Source organism: Gobio gobio (assembly GCF_949357685.1).
Source record: "Gobio gobio genome assembly, chromosome: 10".
NCBI classification, from domain to species: Eukaryota; Metazoa; Chordata; class Actinopteri; order Cypriniformes; family Gobionidae; genus Gobio; species Gobio gobio.
In genome coordinates this window covers 37,968,600-37,971,729 of record NC_137116.1, presented here as the reverse complement: position 1 = coordinate 37,971,729, position 3,130 = coordinate 37,968,600, and the positions used below count along the sequence as shown (strand labels likewise).

Here is a 3,130-nt window from a genome sequence, read left to right as displayed (position 1 = left end):
GCAAGTTTCACTACAGGACTGCAAGTAAGATTTCACTTCAGCAAATTTGAACACTAGCATTTACACACCGTTATCAGACAGAATGGTCCGAACACTGTCACAGATACCTAAAACATATTATGTACACATTTTAAACATACTGTACTGTGGGGTCTAAAAGTTTTATTCTAAATCTTTATTAGGTATAATTCTTATTATTTGGTTTGTCTTCCTTTTGCACTCAAGCTGCATGGAAGCTTTAAACTCAATGATCATGTGATCCAGCATATATTGAGACCATCAAAGAGCATCTTGTGCTTCAACAACCCTCATGAGAACACATAACTCTTCTTGGCGATTTGATTTGTATAAAAACATATGATTTTTAGGAAAAATTAAGCAGATCATACAAATTCACCATCAACTAACAAACTGTAAAATATTAATGTATCGCCATGAGTGCCTTTCCTCTAAAAAATGCTGGGTTAAAAACAACCCAAGTTGGGTTGAAAATGGACTAACCCAGCAATTGGGTTGTTTTAAGCAAACATTTAACCCAACCGCTGGGTTAAAACGACCCATTCACTGGGTTAAAACAACCCAATTGCTGGATTAGTCCATTTTCAACCCAGCATTATTTAGAAGAACATCTAACCGTCTGTACAAAGAGTCACCTGATCAATGTCATAATTTACTTATTTGATTTGTCACAATGCAGTTTTAAATATGTATTTATATTTATGTACATATTAGGTATAGTATATATAAAATTAAAAATTAATTATAACAAAATTAATTAAAACGAAATCTGTAAAAATATCCCATGATGGGAATCCTTATATATGAAGCGCCTGACAGAACCCTTTAAGATTCTATATAGTATAGTAATCTTTTTTTTTCTTTCTAAGAGTGTAACAAATAATTGATCTGCCCTTTCCAGCAAGCAATAGGTCACATTCAATATACCCTCCAGCTCTTTGTTTTTCTGCACCTGATCTTTCCAGGTTTAAAGCGTTCCTCTTAGGATGTGCAACATTATAATGACCACCAGGCTCTGGCATCTTGCATCAAGGTAAACGATTTCTTTACACATCCAGTCTTGTTTCAAATCAGACCTTCCTTACTTATGTCTAAAGTGGAGGCTGGCAGCCAAAACAGCAGAGTATCTCCTTAAAGGTCTTCCTCATTTCCAGGCTGCGGCAGGCGTAGATGAGGGGGTCAATCACAGAGTTGCACATAATGAGGACCAGGTACGTGGTGAAGTGAGACATGTAGCAGAGGCAGAGCGGATGGTGCGGACAGGACACCAGCAGAATGAGGTGGAGGAAAAAGGGCGCCCAGCAACACACAAACACGCCGAGGAGGATGGAGATGGTCACGGCTCCCTTCATGCAGCTGTGTTGACGTGGAGCCGGGTTGCCGGCGCCAGCTACTGCTGGGGGTAATGCTGCGATTCTCTGGACATGAAGTCTGGCGAGAAGAAACATGTGTACGTAGAGAGTTGCCATGAGAAACAGCATGGCAAAAAACATTGTGATTAGACACACGATCACAGTCTTGCTTTCTGAGTACACTATAAAGACGATCCCACAAACCACACACACCAGCCAGATCGTGGCGATGGCGACCAGCGCTCTGCGTACAGTCACTATGCTGTGGTAGCGTAAGGCGTAGAAAATCGTGACGTAGCGGTCGACGGCAATGGCCAGAAGGTTACAGATGGATGCCACGAGAGAAATGCAGATCATTGAGTCAAACACATTGTCCATCAAACGCACAAAATAGTCACTGGCCACCAAAAGGCGACTGTTTAGTATTGCAATGACAATGGTCTCCAGAGAGTTCGATACACTTACCAACATGTCTGCAGCAGCCAGGCTGCACAGGAAAAAGTACATTGGAGAGTGAAGGTTTTTGTTTTTGACCACCGCCGAGATGACGAGGATGTTCTCCAGGAGACTCACAATACCCAAGGTGAGAAAAACCTCCGCCTGGATCTGGACCTGCTCGCACAGCGCCCCTGCAGGAGGATCCACAGCACTGCCATTAGGAGGCAAAAACGTGCTGTTTGCAGGTTTCTGCCCTTTAAGAAACTGCGGGTATGAGTCGTTCATCAGGATTTGTGAAGATATAGAGATGGGGAAGAACAGAGAACAGATGAAAGATGGAAATTAGGGAGTTAAAGCAGTAAAAGAACAGGCTAATAAAGAGTAACAAAACTGGTTCAGATGATGAGATAAATAATAATAAAGGAAGCCGAGAGCTGCAGATGTAGTTGAAGAATCAGATGTCGCAGATCTCCAGATGTCTTTGAAAACCCTCCGTTTCTTGTTTGTTGGAGATGCTTCTGTGGAGATGCTCTGTGATTCAGAGGCTCGGAGCAAACACACTCTCTCACAGCCACTGGCTGTACGTCAGCAGATGCAGCCTCCGCCTGCTCTTTGTGTGATTGCTTAAGATTTTAAATGAAAGATGTGGGTACAGACACACACATTCATAGTGCATGGCAACAGGTGCTTTCTGTATCCAAATGATTAAATCATTCATTTATTTACCAAAGCTATCTTTCAGGACAAACACACGTTCTCGTTTATTAATGTTTATATTAACCCTCTACATACACTTCAGTGGATAAATGTGTCCTTTATATGTCATTGTGTGTGTTATGTATGACTACATGCATTGCAAATGGCTAATGAAAGCTGTGAAGCGCCAGATTCCTGAAGCACCTTTAGGAATGCGTCCGTCTAACTAACACACTACTTGATGGAAAGAGAGGCATTTTTAAAAGTTGCAATTCTTGTAACTGAAAGTCTCTTCTCTCATGATGTGTTTTTAGCATGAGGGCAAGACAACCTGTCACTCGCATGAGATCAAAGCAAACTACAATGACCCTATCAATTCCCGATGGACAAAATCAAGTTCGGCCCTGCATTTTTTATTTTGTATAGAAGCCATTTCACTCGGATATGTCACAATAGGGAAGAAAGGATTATCACAACATCTGTTTCATGCCGACTTTAACTCTAAAAACGCAGTGCATTTTTACACAGAAAACAATTACAAAGCAGTGCACTGGAAACTAAATATTTCTTGCGAATATATATATATATATGCGTTTAATGAGATAAATGTATATTTTCTGCCAGCT

The 3,130-nt window shown here is 41.0% G+C and overlaps 1 protein-coding gene across 1 annotated transcript; it reads right to left on the bottom strand.

Moving 5' to 3' along the window:
- Positions 1 to 1,109: 1,109 nt before the first annotated feature.
- On the bottom strand, positions 1,110 to 2,278 carry mc3r (melanocortin 3 receptor; the record flags this gene model as incomplete). Its single annotated transcript, XM_079826637.1, has 1 exon — positions 1,110 to 2,278. The coding sequence occupies exon 1, from the start codon at positions 2,091 to 2,093 to the stop codon at positions 1,110 to 1,112; it is 984 nt and encodes a 327-aa protein (XP_079682763.1). The 5' UTR covers positions 2,094 to 2,278.
- Positions 2,279 to 3,130: the final 852 nt, after the last annotated feature.